The 20,758-nt window shown below is 45.5% G+C and overlaps 1 protein-coding gene and 1 long non-coding RNA gene across 2 annotated transcripts in view; both read right to left on the bottom strand.

Moving 5' to 3' along the window:
* Positions 1-530: 530 nt before the first annotated feature.
* Positions 531-8,582, bottom strand: LOC119441185 (uncharacterized). The gene is made up of 3 exons (XR_005189812.2): positions 8,385-8,582; positions 7,359-7,440; positions 531-1,976 (listed from the first exon to the last, which is right to left on the bottom strand). It is a non-coding gene; the product is annotated as an uncharacterized LOC119441185 (long non-coding RNA).
* Positions 8,583-10,751: 2,169 nt separating this feature from the next.
* The window catches only part of LOC119440609 (hemicentin-2), a 90,851-nt gene continuing 80,844 nt past the window's right edge, over positions 10,752-20,758 (bottom strand). The window contains exons 8-11 of the mRNA XM_049662983.1: positions 18,400-18,687; positions 15,169-15,480; positions 14,253-14,396; positions 10,752-10,831 (exon numbers count right to left, since the gene is read on the bottom strand). Coding sequence (XP_049518940.1) covers positions 10,752-10,831; positions 14,253-14,396; positions 15,169-15,480; positions 18,400-18,687 — 824 coding nt within the window. The remainder of the gene's footprint in view (positions 10,832-14,252; positions 14,397-15,168; positions 15,481-18,399; positions 18,688-20,758) is intronic.

The following is a 20,758-nucleotide window of genomic DNA, read 5'->3' as shown; positions in this document are numbered from 1 at the left end:
CACTACCCATCAGTGCAATGCTGGCTGAACTGCCCTGCTAGCAGCTTTCGTAGAAACCAGGGCCACAGTTCCCTCTAGTAATTGTAAGTAGGTGTTCATTATTTTTTAGCTGTACCAAATTTTGAATGATTGCCTTTGAGAAATAGCTCTATTCTATCCCTTCAGCTATATTACTCGATGAGGCGTCGATTACTTCTACCAAAAATCAAAACGCTTAATTGAATATTTAAATTATTTACATTTTAAATAACTACAAATTACGGCACATACTTTAGTTTACGAATTGTAGCCGGTGAGTTCGCGAGCCGTGTCCACTTGGACACGCTACTACACACGTTTTCGGTGTCCTTGTTCAACATCTTCCATTCTCCGCACAATTTGTTTCATTCTTTTCTTTTTGCTGAAAGATTGTCGCCACAAATGTATACAATGCTGCACCTACCTCTCTATACAAGACGCCGGAATGCTTGATGTGCTGGTGCCTTGCTGCGTGTGATGGACAAGAGAGAGTTAGCGCAAAAATGAGAAAAGAACAGTATTTATATACTCTATTTACATTTTGAACTGATGAGCCGAAGCAATCTTCGTGTAAGTCCACAGCAGATAAATGCACCTCGCCCTCCTCTTGACGCTGAGATTAATCCTCGAACGTGCCTGACGACAATAAGTTCATGAACTCGAATTCTTGATTCAGCGTAATATTGTAAATGAAGTAGTTTGAACCTGATTTGAAGAAATCCGCGGTCTCTTTAAGTGGACAGGGCATGCAGCTGACACCAATATATGCACATGAACACACAATGCACAAACAAGTGACGGTAACCGTGACAATAAAGGTAGTTTTCACATGGCCCCAACCACACAAGCACACGCACGCAGTTGACTGTTCGAGTAGCACGTTCCTGGTTGACATAGTTTCTTTTTTGTAGGTCTCATGGCGTTCGCCGATACGTTGGGTCGGGGTTCTTTGCGTCCAAGCGGCAAACAAAGACGATGTAGAAGACGCCTCTACAATGTGTAGACGATGAAGCTCGGCAAATTAATTGCCTTAGGAAACTCCAAATTGCAGCCTCCACAATATGTGTTGGTCTCGCAATAGCAGACTGACGACACTAAAGCGAAAGCGACGGCCAGAGCCACCGAACGTGTACTTCACGTGCGTGCCTGCGGTTTCAAAGTTTTCTGTTATTAATATTTGCCTTCTCGCGCTGCTTGCACATGCTCTTCATACGCGCAAAAAAGTGTCTACATTGCGTATTCTCGACACTGGAAGCACGTAAATCAGCTCTTTTCTTGTTTTGTTTGGCTGTACACACTGTTGTAACTTCTTTAATCACCTGCTGTCATCATTGAGTCTTAGTTTCACAAAAGCCTTACGCCATGTTCCTTCTTCACCGCGGCTCTTCTCAACGGGTAAGTTTCCGCAGAATCGTGTCTAAACAGGAATCATCGGTGATGTCCCGGCATAGCGTCGGGAACTAAGGTGATGTCCTTGCTATCTCCTCATCGCAAGCACGGCATCAGCTGTGCCTTTGTTGGGTTTTCTTGCCCTGAAAAATGAAACAGGAAATGCAGCTTCTTGTGCTCCAAAAATGTTCTCGAACGACCGTGCTGAGTAGCCGACCGGAATTTTTCGAAATTGCTTGTGTATGATAGCGTCCATGATAGCGTTGCGAGAACGGCCCTCAACCGTTGTCTCCTGGGTCACACTGGTCACGTATGCGGAGTTGAGCGTGTAAAGCACTGGCTTCGATGCCCACTATTATCATTCTCGAACAAAGAACTTCTTTTGTTGCCGGAATCGCTTTAGGAGAAGGCACTTGAGGTAAAAGGTCCGTGCAACCAGAGATGCTCGGTCGTCGCAAAAGCACCATATTACTGAAAGCGTAGCACGATGTGGGTCTTGGTGAAATTCCAGTAGCTCAGGATGCGCACTTCCGTATCTGTTTTGGTCACATCATCCGAAAAACTCGAACCTGCAGGTGCGAAAAGACATTGTGAAAAAAAATTAGGTCGCAGCAATTTTTTATCTTCATTACTCGCTGTATATACTTACGCATGTTGTTTTATTCACTTTGTTTTTTTCTCCTCCTTGTTCATAGCCCATAGGTGAAGAAATTATCTTTTCTCGAGTACTGGCACTCCCACATTAGTTTAAAATACCTCGCATATATATGTGGGTACAGAAACAGTACTGTCTAAAACAGTCATTCGATAACCTTAATTGCTTCAAGTTGCAGAACACAGGCAACTGTTATTGCTGCTTACACATTAGTATTCTAAACCGTGTAACTTAGTTGCTAGCACAGGGCATGTTTTCATAAAAAGGATAGCGGGGAAAAGCCAGAGCACGAAGCCAGCGAGGCAGCACTAGTTCTGATGCAAGAAGACAAGACATGCAATTCTCGCACGATATTAATTGACAATCCTTAGCTGTATTTACATGCACTTCTGTTATAGGGTAACTAATATACCACCTTCACGTAAATTGAGCCGCGGAATAGCGTGAACATTTTCCAAGGGCAACACTGAGGCGGCATTCTGGAGCTCTTAATTCATCTGTATATAATAATTATAGATTATGTACGATGCGTGCTTACTTTCATATATGACCGAACTTAAACCAACACTGGAAACCGCAGTTAGGCTTTCCTGTCTCTACACTTGAAATAGCAATTCAAAACCGCGTGAATGCACGGCTGCTGCAAGTGTGCGCGCTGTTCAAATGCACATGTTCTGACCATTTGTGCAGATGATACTTGGCGCTTGATTATAACGAGAATTATTAGTTCCCGCTCCGTTCATATTAGTTCCCGCTACTAAAGGTCGTATTTGATGATTGGAAAGCAAAGGCAAGTGTACCGAACGTCCAAAAAAGCATCCGTAATGTGATTTAAACACAATACATGTACAGGGTGTCCCAACTATCATGCACTAAGAGTTAAAAATATGCAAATGACACGTAGCTCGATAGAACCAAGGTAATGATGTTTGCCATCACTTGGAGATACTCAGATAATTTTTTGCATTCCACCTACTGACATCATCACTTCTTAAATATTTTAATCAGATGAAAAGTGCCCATGAGAAAATTGTAGAGCAACTTGAAAAACTCCCGATACAGCTTTCTGTTGCTCGATACGTGCTGCACAAAAGTGTTCTGCCGATCGTGAAAGGAGCCCGCGAATACACGCAATGGGCCTCGAACGGCCTGTCGGGCGGTAATCTTGCGTATATTCGCGGTCTTCTTTCACACTCGGTAGAACACGTTTAACGCGATAGCGTTAAGGGCCCCATGTCGCAGAAAATCCGGCGCCGGTGTCAGCATTGGCGCCGGCGTCCGTGGCCGAGAAAATCATCCCCAACCACGCTGTGCCTCCGAATATATTTAGGTATATGTATAGCAAACGCCTTCTTATATGAAGTGCGATATATGTGGGTTATATTGCCACACAATTTTATCACTAATGTTGCTCATACCTTGTCTCACATGCTTGACAAAGCTCCTCCCCATCTTTCATTCCCCCTCATCCCACTCCCATGTGTAGGGTAGCAAACCGGTTGTGCTGAACTGGTTAACCTCCCTGCCTTTCCTTTTCAAAAGGTTAACCTTCTGCCTTTCCTTGACAAAGCTATTCCTCGGATTTTTGAGAAGGACAAACGACAAACAAATGTCATGAAACAAAACACCCACAGCGCATGTTTTTATGTTAAATATTCTCGGACTGAAATAATAAAAGTACGAAGCAAACACGGAAACTTGAAAATAATGTACACGCGGTTGTGCACAATGTCCAGGATCGGCCCACGCAAGAGGTCGCGTTTTTACTAGAAAGCTCGATCGCCTACGTGCTTAGCGTTCGCCGCCAGTGTTTGCCAGTAACCATTATTGTTGCATAAGCTGCAGTCGTCGGGAACTGTGAGAAGCAGTCAGGGATCTTTAAATGCTATCGCGTTCCCCTCTTAAAAGCGAAGCTTAAACCTCCTCCAATTTTTTTTATGTAGCACCTTTTGAGCGACAGGAAGCTGTATCAGTTTTAACGCGGCAGCGTCAAGGGCCCCGTGTCGCAGAAAATCCGGCGTCGGCGACCGGCGTGCGATGTCTGCTTAGTGGCGAAAAAAATCATCCCCAACTACCCCAACCACCTAGACCGCGCAGGCCCCACACGTGGTGCAAGGTTTTGGTGAACAAAAATTGAATTTCTCACAGTGAAATCCGTCAGAAAAATGGTAAAGTACGACTTTACCATTCGGCGTCGGATTCGCCGTCGGATTGTTTATCAATCGGCGTCGGATTGTATTTTGAATGTACGACACAACCTAATTCTTCTACGTGGAAATTCAAACACATACCAATTTTCCAGCATTTCTACCAGACCTACTGCCGCGCGTTCGGGTACCTTACTTGCGAAAATGATATCCAGATGGCGCTCGCATCCTAGGCAGGTGAAATTGGGACTTCACCTGCTAATTCGTTTTGGACACGCGCGCGCGTTGGGGCAATAGCAAAAAAATAAAACAAATAATAAAATTGTAAAGAAAAGCTGCTAGAGCCTTCACATTTCATTATAAGACCACTTATATTGCCATGAAAAAAGTCCTCCCAGCAATGCATGTCTTTTTAAAAGTGAAGCCGACTCCAAGAGGATCGGTGTAAGCTTGGTCTTTGTAAGCTGGCTTTCCCACGTTAAGTGTTGCAGTGAATGAAGCCTACTTGCCTTATGCGAACGATGCGATGCGAACGGGTCCCGATAACACTATCACGTTCTACTCTTAAAGGCGAAGCTTAAGCGTCCTCCGATTTTTTCATGTTGCTCTACAATTTTCACATTGACACTTTTCATCTGATTATATTATTTGAGAGGTTGAATAATAAATTAAGACTGATGATGTCATTAGGCGGAATACCAAAAATAATCTGAGAATCTCCAAGCGACTGCAAACAACATTACCTTGGTTCTGTCCAGCTACGTGGTATTTGCCATATTTTGATACCTTGGTGCATGATAGTTGGGACACCCTGCATACATTCACGTACCTTTATTTGGTGTTAGCTGCACTCAACAGGGAGACAGACAGAATAAAGTGGTAATCCCTCTATATCACGTCATAAAGGAGAATTTTAAAGACCACCCTCAAGATTTTTTCTTATGTTACGGAAGAATGCGATGTTCGCCTGGTCAGCAATGAGTGCGGAAACTTCTAGTCATACAATCCTTAACGCCACCCAGTAAACCAGCTACGCCATATACGGCGTTGTACATCTTCCGAAACATCTCAACCCATTGCTGCTGACAGCGACGAAGGTGTTACTACAATTCCTTAAAGGCAACAAACATGCAACAACAAACCTTAATGGACAGCAAAACATTAATTAGTGTTCATTGTGATAGGGTGCGGTGATCATGTGCGGGGGCATGCGACGGGCTGTGGTTGCGTGCATGTGTTTCATGTCTCTCTCTTCGTATTTTCTGCTTAGGCTTATCTCTCTTACTCCCCTTCCCTATCTCCCTATATAGGGTAGCAAACCGGATTTTCTGTTCTTGTGTACCTGCCTGCCTTTCTCCTTTCCTTCGTTTCTCTCTCCAAGAATGCGGATTTCGACTTCGTTCTGTGACAGCTAAATTTAATAGCACTAGCTCTACAGTGACTTTGTACCGTAGCCGCTATGGGCCATTTTTATTCCTCAAACAGCCTCATATTTCCAAAGAAAACGGAAGGTGGAAAGCGAGAGGTGGCGCTCACCTCCTGGCACCCTTGAATTTGCGAGCGTAGGTTTCAGTGTTGAAAAATGCGTACCTTTCCCTGCCTTTCACATATTTTGATAAAGCCGACGCAATCATACAAGTGCATAGACGTTTGACCAGTCATTGGGCTTTCTATTTGGAGTGCCCTGACGAATCTGCCAAACCAACTCCCCAAGTAGCGAGCTATCGCCCAGTTTTACGCAGATACCATTTACGTATGGTACAGTACATGCGCATCGTGTGCCATCAGAAGGTTCAGTCATGCACGTAAATATTTTAGGCTGTATGTGGTTCACAGAAAAAAACAGTACTATCATCACTTAATGCAATGTGACTTACGACCAAAAGTAACGCAGAAGTAAAGGAACCTTAATGTCAAGAAGAAATTATCGCGCATGTGCAAGACAAAAAAAATCATCGATGATTACAATACTCCCTAATACGAAATTTGAGCGCAGCTCCATACGTGTTTTCAGTTCGCAATATATTGGCTGGCACTGACAATCTGTCTCGTGCAGCCACGTTTCCAACGGGGCTAAGTGTGGCGCGACTGCCTCGCTAATCGGAAGATCGGGAGAGGCCGCGCGGGGGTGACGCGTCGGAGCGATTCACATCAGCCGCTGAAGACAGACCTCCGCTCATGGAGCGCTATGTGTCCATACAGACGACGCGCGCTACTCTGGCGCGATCTCGTAGCCATCGTCGCCGCATAGCCCGTCTTGCGCGGCACTACGCTTTTGTTGTCATGCTTTTGCCATACCCTCCTCCTCCGCTTTCCGACTCGCGCTCGTTTCGCTAGCGTTGTCTTTCATCCTCTGCTGTGTTACGAGGGACAGCGCCGACTGCTCTCTGCAGGAACGAGCACTAGCTAAGAGCTGCACTCCAAATAAAATCGTAGTTGGCCGGTAAAGAACAGCGCAACAGCCATCTAGATGCTGCTTACACTCAACAGCTTGTTCTTGCGAAGGGGTTTGTCGTAGCCTGCCAATTGCCTTCGCGTCTTCTTGATTGCAGTTTTAAGAGAGACTGATTTGATCGACGTGTGCTCAGCGTCTTTTACAATGACACTGTAAAAGACGCTAAGGCGGAGCAATTGCCGGCCTCGATCGCCAGGCTAATAAAGCCGCCTATTGCTACAATCCATCGCCACTATCATCCCGACTATGCGTCTATGTTTGAGGCGTCATAACGGTTCACAAAACGCAGTAATAAGCAGTGCATAATGTTGGGACGACGCACTGCTGTCTCGGAAGCCGCAAAGTGCGACACGCAGGATGACGACATGGCATAATGCGTAACGCTGTGGTTTCGGATCCTTGTTTTGTAGCCAATAATACTGCGCTGACGCCTTGACGCGTTCCAGTATACAGCTCAGCTGCCTAAAACACTGTAGCCACTCGACGATCACAGGCAGCATGGTGCTTACATCTGCACCTATGCATTTCACGCATGTAAATGATGTAGACTCTGTTCAACTTGAACTACTTAATTTCGAACCTAAACAATGGTGGATAATTATTTGCAGGTGTATCTGTAGCTGTAACGGTCTACTGTCTGTTGTGATGGTTCAGCTGAACGCACCGGTCCTGCGACATAAAGATATGCACTTACCTTCTATTATATACACATATAATAGACTTGCTTCGCGCACTGTTCCTTATGTAGCAGTATCCAGTTTGGACATCGATGATGGCTGTAAATAAAGAACGTTTGTTTCGAAGATTTGCGCCTGTATTCACTGTAAGCACTTACATTAGAATTGTTTGTAAGAGAAAGTTTGAGCCAATGCTGATTCTGGACATTATTAGAGAAGGCAGCCGGCCCATAGCAAAAAACACTACAAATCAAAATCTTTATGAATGAGGCCTCTGGGCCTGTATTCACAAAAGGTTCTTACGCTATAGTTTTTCGTAAAAACAAATTCCAGCCAATCCTGTTGCTGGACATATTATAAAGGAATGGCAGCCAGTCAATAGCTAATATCTTTTGCGAACGAAAAGCTTTGTGAATTCGGCCCTTGTTTACTAGACTGTGGCATGTCCTTTCATTCATCTAACATGTACAATATGCTAGCCAGGGCATTAAGGAAAATAGGTGCTTATTTCAATACATACGTAAACCACTAAACACCGCATTAGCAGCAGCATGAATTCGGCTTTTTTAACACCTAAAGCTTGCTTTATTAGAGGACATATACTGAAGATAAATACTTATTATGTGCAGTTTGCTTTTGGATGATTCTGTAGCCATATGGGGTAAGAAAGTACACTCAAAACAGTTTAGAGGAATAAAATTTGTATAATAATAATGTACAGAAGGCGGCTTTGTCAAATGAATGACATATTTAGATGAAATAGTATTCCTCATGTGCACTGATATCTTTATAGGTGGTTCCCAAGTGCTTATCTTTCATTTCAGTCTCTGTCAGACCAGCAAAAAAGAATAGTATACGACTCCACAGCCCGCGTCAATGTATGTACTAACCAACTCCTAAATACAAGAGGTGCCGAATTCAATGCAAGCTATAATTTAGTTTTTACTTTGTATGCGTACACTCGTTTTGGATTTACAATTTTTTCTTTTTCTTTTTGTTAAATATGGATTGCTGACGAGTTATAGTAGAAAATGCCGAAGTACCTCCTTTCCGCTGCTTGTTTGGAGCTCGTCTAGATATCAGAAGTCCACAATCTTCTGGCGGCAGAAGTACGGCGTGTGATTGTTGACGTTTGTTATGTAGTCGGCGTGGATCGGCGGCTTCACTGGTGACGCCTCCAGCGCGGTCGAATGGAGGTCGTTACCTTCGACGGAATGGAAGGTGGTCATGTCCACCGATCCGTCGCAGGACGCGAGGAGACCTGTGAAGTCATAAGCGCAATCGTATGATCTTTTCGCCCTACTCAAATCAGGTTGCACAATAAGCCATAAATGTTTACCATATATGGCTCATCACTCTATACCTTGCCTGTGCAACAATGCTGAGGGGGCAGGACACAGAGTTTCCGCTCTATAAAAGCTGGCCAGCAGCTTCAAATTGGTCAGTAGCTTAAAAATTTGTCAGCTATCGAGGCTGTCTGAACTACTTGCGGTCGTGGATGCAATTAGCTGGAGACTATAGGCGTACGAAAAAGTGATATAAATACGGCATTATAGATAATAGCACACATGAGTACTGAGGATATTCTCTTTATTTCCTTAATTTCCACGAGTAAAAGAAGCGCAGTTGGGCAAGCCATGCAATGCGCAGAAGAGATAACCAGAGGTCTATCAGCATACGGGAAAACGTTCCAAAGTACGCGAAACTCAGAAGAGGGCGGCACACGATTAGATAGGGCAATGCGATGAGGAAATTTGCCGGGAAAGGGTGGGTTCGGGAGCACACAGAACCGGGATAATTGGAGATAAATGCCTTCGCGGCGTTGTTACCAAGAAACATCTCTGCTCTTATCACTGCCCTGCTTCAGGCCTGTTATATACTTGCATGTCTCTCGGTAAAAGTGTGCGTAACGAGGCACAAAAGGAAACTTACGTTTTTCCGTTCTGCATAACTTTATCACCTGAAAGAAAAGATGCTGTTGGTTGTCACATAGAAATAAATCACATAGCTACAAAGAAGAACGCGCTCATGTGCAAAATGGTAAAGTTTTATTGCCCATAGCAAAGCTTCACTTTCCCAGTAGAAGCCTGCATTCGAGTACAGGTCCAAACAACTGAAATATCATATCTAAAAAAATATGGGGGCTGAGAGAGAGAGAGAGAACAGTCATAAGGGAAAGGCAGGGAGGCTAACCAGGCTGAGCCCGGTAGGCTACCCTGCCCTGGGGAAGGGGAAAAGGGATTGAAAGAGGAGAAGGAAGAGAGAAGTTCACACCCAAACTTCCACCCAAGTGCCCCAAAGCCGTCCGAAGGGCACTTCTCTCATCTTCCTATCTGGGGCAGTCACATAAGAGATGTCTGGTGGTTTCCTCAACACCACATGTGCTGCAGTTGGCACTGTCCGCTATTTCAATTAGGAATGAATAGGAGTTTGTAAAAGAAACTCCTGTTCGCAGGCAGCACAGTAATGTTTCTTCTCGTCGGTTAAAACCCGGTAATAGTTGTAATTGCCTCTGTGGGTCCATGGCATATAGGTGCCGGTTGGTAAACTCTGGTGTATTCCATTTTCGTAGAGTTATAATATAGGCAAGACTGCTGAGGTGCCGCGCTGCATCCGTTCCTGACAATGGTACTGAGATCCTTTCACATTCTTTCTGTGCCTCACTGGCAGCTTTGTCGGCACATTCATTGCCAGTGATGTTGCAGTGCCCAGGTAGCCACTGAAATACAATGTCGTGACCTCTGACCACCGCTTGATGGTAGCGTAATCGTATCTCTGCTACCAATTGTTCATGTGCGCTGCGGCACCGAGCTGATAAGAGGGACTGTATGGCTGCCCTTGAGTCACAGAATACAGCTCACTGATTTGGTGAATGTTCGTGCACATAAAGCAATGTGTTACGGAGTGGGGCAAGTTCAGACCCTGTCGATGATATCACGTGGCTGATCTTGAACTTCTTGCAGAATGATGCCAACGGAATAGCTACCGCACCAGTAGCGCTGGTCAGAGTCGAAGAGCCATCTGTATAAACGTGAATTCGATCAGAGAAGGAATTATGCAGCAGATGTACAGCGGCTTGATTCAGGGCACAAGTAGGCAAGTCGGACTTCTTTGTAACTCCTTGAATAGAGAGCCGCACTTGTGGCTGTCGGAGACACCACAAAACACAAGGTGGTCTTGCTGCAGGCGTAAAGTCTAATGGAAGAGAAGATCGATAGGGTACAATGCCCGAAAAAATTGCATCTGGTCTACTTTCCGAGAGAGAAGCAAGGCGTTGAGACTGTAGTCGGGAAAGGTGTCGATGATGATTTCGAAGGATCTCTGTATCGACATACGTTCTGACGGGATATTCCCTGGCGATGGCAAGTGTTGCGGCTGTTGAAGTGCATCGCGGTAGGCCAAGACAAGTTCTAAGTCCTTGAACTTGCATGCTCCCAAGAACTCTGAGTTTCGTCCTCCGGGTGCTTGACAACACCGGAGTGCTGCAACTCTAGAAATCCACGAAGAGCGCTTTGTATAGTTGCAGCATAGAATGCGCCGACGGTCCCCATACTTTTTCGGCGATGACTTTGAAAAGGTGACTGATCGAGAGGAGTCTCTTCCTTAGGTAGGATACATGGGGGCTCCAGGAGAGGTCGCGGTCGACAGTTATTCCGAAAAATCAATGTTTTCTTTTGTACAATATAGGCTGACCATTATTAGATACAGGGTATTCAGTCATCGATTTTTCCTAGAAGGTGGCTAATGCGCACTTTTCAGTTAAAACGCTGAGGCCTTGTCTCTGAAGATAAGTAGACGTCATCGTTGCAGCCTTTTGTAACCTTGCGCGAACTTGCGGGCGAGTTACTCCAGAAGCCCAGATGCAGATGTCATCTGCGTAAATTGACAGACTGACAGACTGTGGCAGGGCTTCCTCCAGCCCAATCAGAGCCACGTTGAACAAAACTGGGATTAAAACGCCACCTTGTGGAACCCCACGGCTCGTGTAGTGGTTGGTAGTTTGACCATCCCGGTGAAAACAAAGAAGCTCCTTTGGGTCAAGTAGCTCCGAATCCACCGAAAGTGCGGCCCTCCGATTTCATCAGCCACGAGCGTGTCAAGAATTGCTTCATGGGAGACAATATCATAAGCGCCTCTCACGTCTAAAAATAGCGCCACAGAGAGGCATTTGAATGATTTCTGTTGTTGAATCGAAGACACAAGATCAATGACGTTGTCGACCGACGAACGACCCCGTCGAAAACCTGTCCTCACGTCTGGATAAACATTGTAATTTTCAAGAAACCACTCGAGGCACGTGAGGATCGTCCTTTCCATCAACTTGCCAACACAGCTGGCGAGAGCAATAGGCTGATATGATTTCAGTTCAAGTGGAGACTTTCTTGCTTTAAGATTGGTACAACATGGCTACGCTTCCACTCAGAGGGAACAACACCGTCACTCCATGAGACATTGAGATGATGCAGCAAGATCTCTCGTGCTTCATGGTCAAGGTGGCGGAGAGCAGCGTACGTTATGTTGTGGGGTCCGGGCGAAGAGGAACGCCTGCAAATGGCTAGAGCAGCCTCCATTTCTTCCATGGAGAAAGGTTCGTCCATAGCCGAAACTTGCATGAAGGGAACTTCGTACAATTCAAGATCCTTTTTAGCACTCTGTCACCTTTTCTTACAAATTTCCTTACAAAAGTCTTCTCCAACATCCACTTCTCGACAGCCTTGGTGGAGAGCCAGTGCCTTAAAGGGGCGACGTTGCTGAGGAGATGAACGAAGGCGGTACAGCAGAAAAAAGCGGTATGCATATAGCTTGGTAGGCATGGACAAATAAACGCTAGGAATGGTGACGAGAACGAGATGGTAAGGGAATGAGCCAGTGTAAATGGATGAAATTTTTGTTTAGAAAAAATGTATTCTGTTTAAGAAAAAGTCATTCTACCCTTTGTTCATTTCTTGGTGGCTTTCCCAGAAAGTACTTTCAACTCCCATTCCTTTCATTCGCACCGCGACTTTGCATGGCGCTCTTCATACAACTGTCCGTCGTCTGTATATTTTTTTGAAGGAAGCAGTGCTAAAGACGGGACTGGCAAGTACTTTATGATGAGGTTCCTTGTGTGCAGGGTCCATAGATTGGTGGTGTTGCCGCTGTTATTTTTTAATTTCGGGGCCTTCAAACGACCCCTAAGTCGAACTGATTGTGACATGTGTCGCCCCTAATAACAGGCATTGTCACTGGTAAAAAGAAAATTAGAAAGAACAAGCAATAGATTGGACTGCACATATGCGCAGTGGCTTAAGTTTTGCTTGTGACTGTTTAAAAACAAGTCTCTTGGTGGTATAAACTAAGGCAGTAGTCAGTGCTCAGTGTATGTTTCTGCTTTAATAATTGTAACATATTGGAGTGTTGAAAACAGATAGGGCGTGATATCCCAAAATTATACGTAGGAAAAACAACAAGGCAAAAAAGATAATAAACAGTACCATTTTGTCATTGCCCCTCGCCAAGTCCGCCTTTTGCCCTGTTCCTTTCAAACATGTTACATTATACCAACTAGCTCGAATCCAGGACTCACTCCACTTAATCCTTTGCAATAATGGACAGTTTTTAGTGATTCCAAGGAAGCCCTTCAGTGTGTACAAAGCCCAATGGCGCCACTGACCCATTGAACAACTGGCCTCAGAAATACGAGAGATATGTCATCGCCGCCATGACAAGGGACATGACATAGTCTTTCAATGGCTTCCTGGACATTGCAACATCAGCGGGAATGACCACGGCGACCAAGCCACCCGATATGCACATGAAAGTGGTCAATGCGTTTTGATTTCACTTTCGCGAAGAGACGCAGTGGCTGGGCCTGCAATTGATGTCCGTGAATGTACTTTGCCCCTGTGGTACTCGAACACTTTCACCATGTGTCGTTTGCGTTCTTTGTCTCTGGATATATGCACGCATCAACCGCTTGGATTACCACGACGTGAACAGACCATGCTGTACAGTCTCTGGCTAGGCGCCTGCATTTACGAACTCATATGCCTTCCTCATTGGAATGGCCAACAGCCCCACGTGCGATATGTGCAACAGTGATGAGACGCTCGCGCACATTATCTGTGTCTGCCCGAGGTATAGTGCCGAAAGACAAGTGTCGAGCAGAATGCTGGCCAATTGCACAATCGTCCATTAACGGAACTAAAAGCTTTTGGTCCGTGCTCGGATAGAACATCCGCGCTGAAGACCTTACTCACGTTAATAATGTTCCTGCGGTGTATACGGGCCTTCACAATAGACTTTAAGAACGCCGCCCCCTACCTCTCTATAGTGTAAGTGGTTTGTTTGTGCTCGTCTCTTTTTTTCTCTCTCTCCCCCCTTTCACTCTCTTTATCTTTTTATCCTCCTACTCCTTCCCCCCGTGCTGGGTAGCCAACCGGAACTACCTCTGGCTAACCTTCTTGCCTTTCTATGCATCCTTTCTCTCTCTCTTAACATCACGTTTTTGTAATTTTTCTGTAAATGGCTTGACTGCGCAGATATAGCGCGACCCTATAACGAATGATAAGCAAGCTGACCGTTCTAAAAACCACCATAATCCGATCAGGAGCCTGGGAATTGATTATACGCGGCAGCAGCGCGAAAACGTTCTCCACGTTGACAATAAGCTAGTACATCATGGCCACCATTTAACGATATACTTCGATAATTTTCTTAAAAAATGGGAAAATGCGCACTGAGTGTCGCCCTATAGGGGACTTAGTTCGCACTGCTCTAAGCAAATTTTATGTATACATGCTCTTTGTATAAGTGAGGACAACGTAGTATTCTGACGAGGCCTATATTGTAGATATATTAAACTAGAAATAAACCTAATAAAACAACGCTTTGACAGAATAGGTAATAAATCAAAAGGGCAGGTGGCTTACCAGTGCTGGCTTTTAACCGCTGCTTCTTCGCCCGGCAGCGAGCAAGAATTACGAACAACAAGAGGAAGAAAATGGCAGAGAACGTGCCACTGATCAGGATGACAACGAGTGAGTTGCTTGGCTCGCAGCTGCTCCAGTCACCAGCTACAAACCACAAAATTAGCAAAGTCAAACATAGCAAGAATTCAAAGCAAAAAATAAAGTGATAAAAGCACTTCACTTGGCACACTCTTTGATAACTACCGTTTCTTGACTCTCAACAGTAGTGGATACTCCGGTGTTAGAGTAAGGCGACTACTGCACAATACTACGGGTGCAATTGAATGTTTGCAAATAAAAGCACCTACGCCTACTAAGTAATGGGCATCCTGCGCGATCACTTTCGCTGCCGCTAGCCAAAACATTTTTTTTTTTCTGGCAGGGACACTCAACCGTTCAGAAAACATGAAAGTTACCCTACGTGCAAAGCGGGCAGCCGTTCAATTCAATCAGAACACGGTTTTGTGGTGGGTTGAAATTGTTCGAAGACGTCCTCGCAAAATTAAGCGGGTGATGTAGGTGGGTGATCGGTGCTCTGTCAGGCATTATGTGCTTTTACGCCGATCCCCTAGACAACTATGTGTATTGGTTGTCTGAAATCAAGTGTCTTGTCTTGTCTTGGAAAAAAACTCACGCGGATACTACCAAATGCTTCGGAATAGCTGTTGGTGAGCTCGCAGCGCTCTGTTACGTCTGCGATTGTTTCGGCAGTTGTATTACCAGCTTGTATTTCGTCGACTAACATGGCCGACCTCTTGAAGAGAGTAGCACTCGTGAGGATAAACAAAAAATGGCGAAACGACATATGTGACAGATTCGGCAATGCACGATGAAATAGTTGGTCGATAGGCCCTCGATTCCGATAGGCTTTACGTACCGTGATGCAATGTGCCATCCCAGTAGCGGTCGGGGGTCTCGGCGCGCAGAAGCACTGGCTCCGAGCGTCCCATCTCGTTGACGGCGTACAGCACGAGCACGTAGTTCAGGCCCGCGGGCACATCCTGTACCCAGAAGGCGGGCCTCTCTGCGCTCAGGTTGGCCAGCAGCCGGCGGCAAGAGATGTCGTGCACTTCGAGGCTGTACAGCTGGCGCAGTCCACCACCATCGCTAGGGTCTTCCAGGCACTCCGCCAGGAATGCGTCCTCCGTCTGGTTGCTTAGCGTGCAGTTGTAGGGAGCCTTGGGCGGACCTGAAGCGCACATAAGAGTTGACTTAGTACGCACTCACCTCTTCGTGATTTGCGACCTCGTCGGGCGTCGTTTTAAGCTACGTGCCTTGGTCAGTATTGAAATCGCCAACAATTTGGCCGTCAGGAGACCGAGTAGATCTTTTTCTTAACGTGCACTCGTTTCTCGCGTCTTTAGAATAAACGCGTATTGGTGCGTATTTGGCCACATAAGTGGACACGCTACCGAGAGTACAGCTGTCAACTTAAAATGTATTTTCTCACGTATTAGCCCACGATCACTGCGTGAAATCGAAACTGAACCTGAACCACAATTTGTGCCCGCACCAAACTATTTGTTGACTCGGAACCCACACTGATATTTCTGGGACATGCGTGAGCCCAAATTGAAGCTCGATCGAAAAATATTTACACAATTAGGCAAGTAAGTGGGAAAGAGGTCAGTATAGAGAAGTTGAACGTTTTTGTGGTGGCACTGTGACAACGTGAAAGCTTTAGAGGTAACTGCACTCTAGGGCAGAGAAGCAGGAGAAATGCGTGGAGAAGCTAAAAATTGCAGCACACTTGTTTTCCACTACTTGCACTTAGGCTTTTCGAGTTCATGCTGATTGACACCTATCGATGCGTCAGTAAACAGCAAACCAGGCATGGTCGTTCAATTGGTTTGTTTGTGTTTCTTGTGTTCACTATGAACGAGGACCAGCAGAGCCTTATTAGTGCATATAGGCTGCGACGTGCGCTTCGCGTTCCTTGATAGAGGTTCGTCTATTTGGATTCCATGGGAAAAAAAATGACAGAGAAGGATTTGAAAGGACCGTAATGTACTAAAATATCTAAAGTCACAAACGATGGCGAGCTTCCTACTGTTCATGCATGCTATATAAAAGAAAGAAGAAATTTCCCCTTAAATATTAGCCAGTATGGCGGTGTCTTTGCGGAACATGTCTTTACATTTCGTAATATTTAAACCAAGGTTGCGGAGGCGTAACACATGGAGCAAACATTTCGAGTTGTTGGTGAGCAATCGCAGCAACTCGTATTTTTTTTTTTTGCCGTTTTCTTTTTCTATGCACTTACAGGTTGTTCTAGGAGACTGAACCACGCCTGTCAGGTACACACGTGTCGGCCTATTTTCCCTTCGCTCTTTGTTTTCATACAAAAGGCTGAAACCATTACGGTGACCCAGAAATCATTATGGCGAGGAACAAGCAATGGTACACGGCGGTTACGCCCTGTCGTGAAAACGACGCCAGCATAACAACGTAAGTAACGTGCGTCTGCGGAGGAAAAAATGACAAACACCAGACGCGTGGCGATATCGACTCTGGTAACGTTAAGGATAACTCGAAAGGTAAATTGAATGAGTCAAAGTAAACACAGTGTCAGGCACGATCAAGCGACTGAGCATTTCTGTAAGTACAGATAATCAAAAAACAGCGAATAAATCGGCGCACATGGCCGAGGCTCAAAAACGAAGTAAAAAAAAAATGGTCGCCATCCCGCCCTGAGAACGTGAATGTCCCACGAAGCTCTGTCAAACACTACACATGCTCGAACATATAGTATTGACGCTGTTCTTCTGGTGTCTTTTATATCCGTGGTCTACCCATGGCAGTCTTAGAATGAACTAACTGAGTTGCCAGGCAGGTCTCCCTTTCATGTATGAAAGCATGGTGACGTCACTATATATATATATATATATATATATATATATATATATATATATATATATATATATATACTGTATGCCTGATTGCAAAGTAAGATATCCCGTTTGCCTTCAATTGTTAATCTGGAGTTTTGTGTTTACGCCCCGAAGTTTATCGACTAACGACAGGTATATGGCTTCGCTGTAATAAAACATTTACTGTGAGTATAGCAGTTTATTTTAACCCCCTTTGCTTTAGCTATTGTTGAGCAGCAGAATAGTAGGTGAACACGCTTTCGTGCATCAAAACGGGAAATGCCTGAGCCTGGAGACCGCCGTAAATGTCGTGGCAGGTATATGAGGTTGCAATAAAATGTTATTTTAAGTCCTACCATAGTTCTTTTTAATAATATTGTTATTTTTCACAACCATCCTGTATAACAAACAAGTTGGAGAACATGGAAGACCAACATCGACCGTAGTAGCCTTACTTTTGCGGATGTAGTCGTTTCGTTCATTTCGTTGACTAACACTTAATAGACACATAAACCCGGTGGCGAAAATAGCTTTGTTCTCCAATATGTTTGTTTGCTTTGTTCGAGCTGATATTTCACCACAACCTTTTATCCACAAATTTCAGGGGCAGCTAAAACCAGTTTCTCAAAGGGACTACGAGAATATTACGCCACATCGCTGGTGTCGTTTAGCCTAATTGCCACCGACCCCTTTGTCGACCAAATGCTTTGTCTTGTGGAGAGACGAAAGAGCAGGAGAAATGATGTATGTAAAGGCAGGAGGGTTAACCAGATATAGTTGTGGTAAGCTACTGTGCACGGGGGGAAGAGTGTAAAATAATCTAAAACGAAAGAGAGGGAACCACCTACGAAGGAAAACGTGTAGGATCCTAGGAATATTATATCCTCGTAGGAAGAATCTTGTTCACTGGGAATTGTTGGTGCATATTGTGTAAAACAGCGCAAAGACGCGGATAGGCAAGAAATGAGCGTTGTGTAAAACATGGTGGCCTTGGCATGTTTCTGACTCTACAATCTCTTCCGGCGTATACAGCCCGCAAATGCTCAGCCTTTGAGGTTTGTGTCTGTCAACCAAAGGGAGCCGTCGCTGGGGCCTGGATTTGGACACCACTTATAGGAAAGGCATCAACGCTTCGACGTGTCGGTTTCCTTTCTCTCGCGTCCCGTCAAGAAAGGTTCGCTTTAGAAGATGGTTTAGTTTGCAGCAAGAGGGAGAATGTAGCGGAGAAATTCACTGACCCATTGGCACGATCTGGAAGCGGCAGGGCTCCTTCTGCCGACCAATCTTGTTCGTGGCCCAGCACAGGAGTGTGCCATAGTCTGATCTATCACGCGGCACGTAGGACACCACGCTGTGGCTGCCCTCGGACACGAAGCTCTGAAGCTCATGACGGCGTAGGCTGCCGTTGAAGGCCCACTGGAAGCTGACGGCCGATGGGTGCGCGTCTACGTCACACGAAACTTGCAGCATCTCGTGCGCTGCAGCCGGGTACACGATGCGCTGGTGGAAGGTGCACACTGGTGAGTCTGTGAGAGAAGTAGCGACAAAGATTCAGAGCCCTTCCACTACTGTGAAGATGGAAGCCAGTAAAGCTGTGACTATGGTGGGTCTGCGAGAGTGAATGTTGCTATAGTGAATTTATATACTACCATTATTGACTATATTGAGCGTCTTCGGCATGTTCGTCAAAGATCAAGGACACCGGCGTCTTGTTTTCGCCCGACGCGATGGCCAAGAAGTGCGTTTGCTGCGCCAAGTCCACCCCATCGTCATAGACGTATGAGCCACAGCGTTCATAGCGCCGCCACACTGCATGGCATCGTCAGGATCCCGGAAGATGTGGTTAAACGAGCGTCCGTCCAATAGCGAGTCCAAAGGGCAACTGCTGATAACAGTGCTAGTGCGATCTCTACGTCACGAGACAAAGGGGCGCAACGATTGGTTAGACGTGCCGCCGCCGAGTATCGCGACACTTTGAAAGAGGCATCGGCGGTGGCGAGGAGTATAACAATGGGCCATCCATCATCCGTTTTGACACCTGTGCTAATTAAGGCACAGCTGGCGGGAAACCGCCACGCACGCGCTGCCAAACCACCACTCACATCGAACCGAAATTGTTGATCTACTTCCGTTGCGGGACACTGTCTCCTGGAACCTAGCCTATAACAGCTTCAATACAAAAATTTTAACAAAATTCAGTAAGGTAAGCGTTAGTCATAGCCATAACAAAATTCGTGATCGTGTGTGAACCCTTGTGTGTAATAGTACGCGAGTCAATGTGCGCCTACCTGACACTGGTTTTCTTCAGTGTGAGTTCTGATGAGCTAGGCGAGGTCTATTAGTTACCACGGTCTGAAACACCGCACAGGCTTGGGCCGGTTTATGTAAATTCTTACTTTTCATCGTAAGTCTGAGTCTTGAGCAGCCCAATGTTAGATATGTTGAATGAGTCTAGAGCTCTGTTTATTTTGTCAACCAATGCTCTTCAAGGTTCGCATATTGTCTGAAGCAAACGCAGTCAGTCAGGTTGATTAATTTATTCAAGATATTAAACGTGGAAAAGCAACACTGAAGCTATGAGTCACGCCGTAGTTAAGAGCTGCGGAACAGTTCTGACGGCCTAGGATTCTTGAATGTGTACCAAAAGCCCGATTGGGGCATAATGCAACCGCACGAGCACTTTTCTCTTTTCCCCCCCATCGTAATGCGACCGTTGCGGCCTGCAATCGAACTTGCGACTTCGTGCTCAGTATAGCATAACGCCATGGCCACTGAGATAGCTTAGCGAGTAGTGCAGTATGTAAAAAAAAACGACTTGCGAGAGTCACGCCCTGCTTGAGAACTTAGAACAGAAAGACCTCCCAGATGCGTGTCTTCAACACCTGGTGTTTGCGGAAGGATAGGCGCTTTATTTTCCCACGAAGCCATTTATATCATGCACTGACATAGCGGGCAGGAAGACATCGTTACTTAAGGAATACAGGCGTCGTTACAATAACATGTTGCACTTGGTGTTATAGGACTACAATGAGGCGCCGAGTTAATATCCCTGTTCTACTTAACTGCGAAGCCTTAAAGTATACTTAAATATTGTGGCAAGCTTCAAAAATGCGTATCTATAATCACGCAGCCTTGGTTACGTGTGCAAAGGTGGCTTAGTTGCACTCAAAATTGCAAGTGAAGGTGGCTGTCTAGACTTCAATCACTGGGCCGTGGAAGAGAACGTATGAGATACGTCATCCATTTGCCCTTTCAGCACCTTTAGAGGGAGAGGGAGAAAGCAAGGAGATGAAAAGTAGGGAGGTCAACCAAACGAGCGTTCAATTTGCTACTCTACACTGTGGTTATCGGAAAGGGGGAACCGAAAGAGGAAAAGAGGAAGAGAGTGAGCACTGAGTGTAGTGGGAGGATGCACAGGAGCACGATAAGCGGTCTCTCAAACCGGAGCCCGTCAAGTACTGTACTAGTGCACGAATCACTTTTTGTGCCAGTGACGAATGTGGCCACGGTCCGAATATCTTTGACTCAGATTACGGTCTCGAGTCCAGTCGGTTTAAAGTTGTCCGAGCAAACCGTTTGACGCCGTAGCGAGAACAG

The sequence above is a fragment of the Dermacentor silvarum genome, chromosome 2 (genome assembly GCF_013339745.2).
Source record: "Dermacentor silvarum isolate Dsil-2018 chromosome 2, BIME_Dsil_1.4, whole genome shotgun sequence".
In the NCBI taxonomy this organism is placed as follows: domain Eukaryota; kingdom Metazoa; phylum Arthropoda; class Arachnida; order Ixodida; family Ixodidae; genus Dermacentor; species Dermacentor silvarum.
This window is presented reverse-complemented; position numbering and strand designations above follow the sequence as displayed.